General features: G+C 35.6%; 1 protein-coding gene across 1 annotated transcript in view; it reads left to right on the top strand.

The window, feature by feature from the left end:
* CDC42BPA (CDC42 binding protein kinase alpha) overlaps nucleotides 1-1,609 on the top strand; it is a 227,016-nt gene that overhangs the window by 141,145 nt on the left and 84,262 nt on the right. The window contains exon 14 of the mRNA XM_023518564.1: nucleotides 29-276. Coding sequence (XP_023374332.1) covers nucleotides 29-276 — 248 coding nt within the window. The remainder of the gene's footprint in view (nucleotides 1-28; nucleotides 277-1,609) is intronic.

The raw sequence follows: 1,609 nt of genomic DNA, 5'->3' as shown, positions 1-1,609 counted from the left end.
AACTAATGTTTCATTATTACTTCTGTAGCAAAAACAAATTAGTTACTCACCAGGAATATACAGCATAGAACATCAGCAAGAGATAACCAAACTGAAGACTGATTTGGAAAAGAAAAGTATCTTTTATGAAGAAGAATTATCTAAAAGGGAAGGAATACATGCAAATGAAATAAAAAATCTGAAGAAAGAACTCCATGATTCAGAAGGCCAACAACTTGCTCTCAACAAAGAAATTATGGTTTTAAAAGACAAATTGGAAAAAACTAGGAGAGAAAGGTAAGAAGCAAATTATTTACTTATATAATACATATATCTTGAGTACCTGATATGTATCAGGTACTAGAGATACATAGACAATAAATATAGCCCAGTCCTTAAGGAGACCAAAGTCAAGATTGGTAATTAGAAAGTTACAGTGTAGCATGATAGAAAAGCAAATGGAACAAGTTTAGGAGGCACATTATAGGTAATTGCGTACATGTAGACTTTCTGCACAAAATTACTTTTAAGCTGAGACCTAAGAAATTAAGAAAGAAGAAGTTGGGGGAGAGTATCTAGGCAGAAATAGAAGAATGTGCTGAGAACTAAAGGGAAAGGGGAGCATAGCACATTCAGAAAATAAAAGCTGTTTACAGTTGTGGAAACACAGATAGAAAGATGCAGTGGTGAGTAATGAGGCTGGAAAGGAAAGTAGAGGCAAGGTCATAAGGATTTATACTTTTTCCTAAGGGCATTAAAGGAAAGTAACATGATTATATTTTTGAATGATCACTCTCACTACTTTGTGGAGAATGGATTGAAAGGAGCACAGTGCAGGTAGGAATCCAGCTGTGAGAGAAGAGGTGATGAATCTCAGGTGGTTTTGTGGAAGATGAAGGCATAATGACCAGTTGTGAGAAATGAGGGAGCAGGGAAACGACCTGTGATACTAAAGTGTCTAGATTTTACAGCTGAATATGTGTTATGTCATTCTTGACATATATTCGAAGCCTGAGTTTATCCAATTTGGTGCATTCATTCAGTAATTATTTTTTAAAACTGATTATGTACAAAGCACTATTACAGGCATTGGGAATGTAGCAATGAATAAGCAGACAAAAAAGTCCCTGTTCTTATAGACCTTTCCTTTGGCGAAAAACAATAAAGTAAGTGAAAAGCAAACTATATTAGTGTAAAAAAAAGCAGGGAATGGGCCTATGTAGTATGAAAGGATGGATTAAATTATATAAATAGAGAATTATAAGGGAACATTATACTGAGAATGTGACTGATTTCTCAGTAAAGACTAAAGAAGTCAGGGAGGTATTTAAATATAAGAAGAGCACAGAGCACAAGAAGTCTGTTCATAAAATAGTGAGGATGCCCGTGCAGCCAAGTAGAGTAAAGAGAGACTAGTAGAGACACGTTGGAGAGGTGATAGGGGCCATTGGCCTTGTAAGACTATGTGAAATCAGTGAATGAAGGTAGGTAAAAAGGGTTTCTTAGAACTGACCTCTGGGGTACTCCAATTTTTAGAAGTTGAAAAATGAGGAGGAATAAGCAAAGTGGATAGAGAAGGAACAGCAAGAATGATAGGAAGAAAATGAGGAATGTTTAGAATCCTGGAAAC

Source organism: Otolemur garnettii, unplaced genomic scaffold, assembly GCF_000181295.1.
Source record: "Otolemur garnettii isolate 467f Iridium unplaced genomic scaffold, OtoGar3 scaffold00141, whole genome shotgun sequence".
Lineage (NCBI taxonomy): Eukaryota > Metazoa > Chordata > Mammalia > Primates > Galagidae > Otolemur > Otolemur garnettii.
Note: the sequence above shows the minus strand (reverse complement) of the source record. Positions and strands in the feature narration are given on the sequence as shown.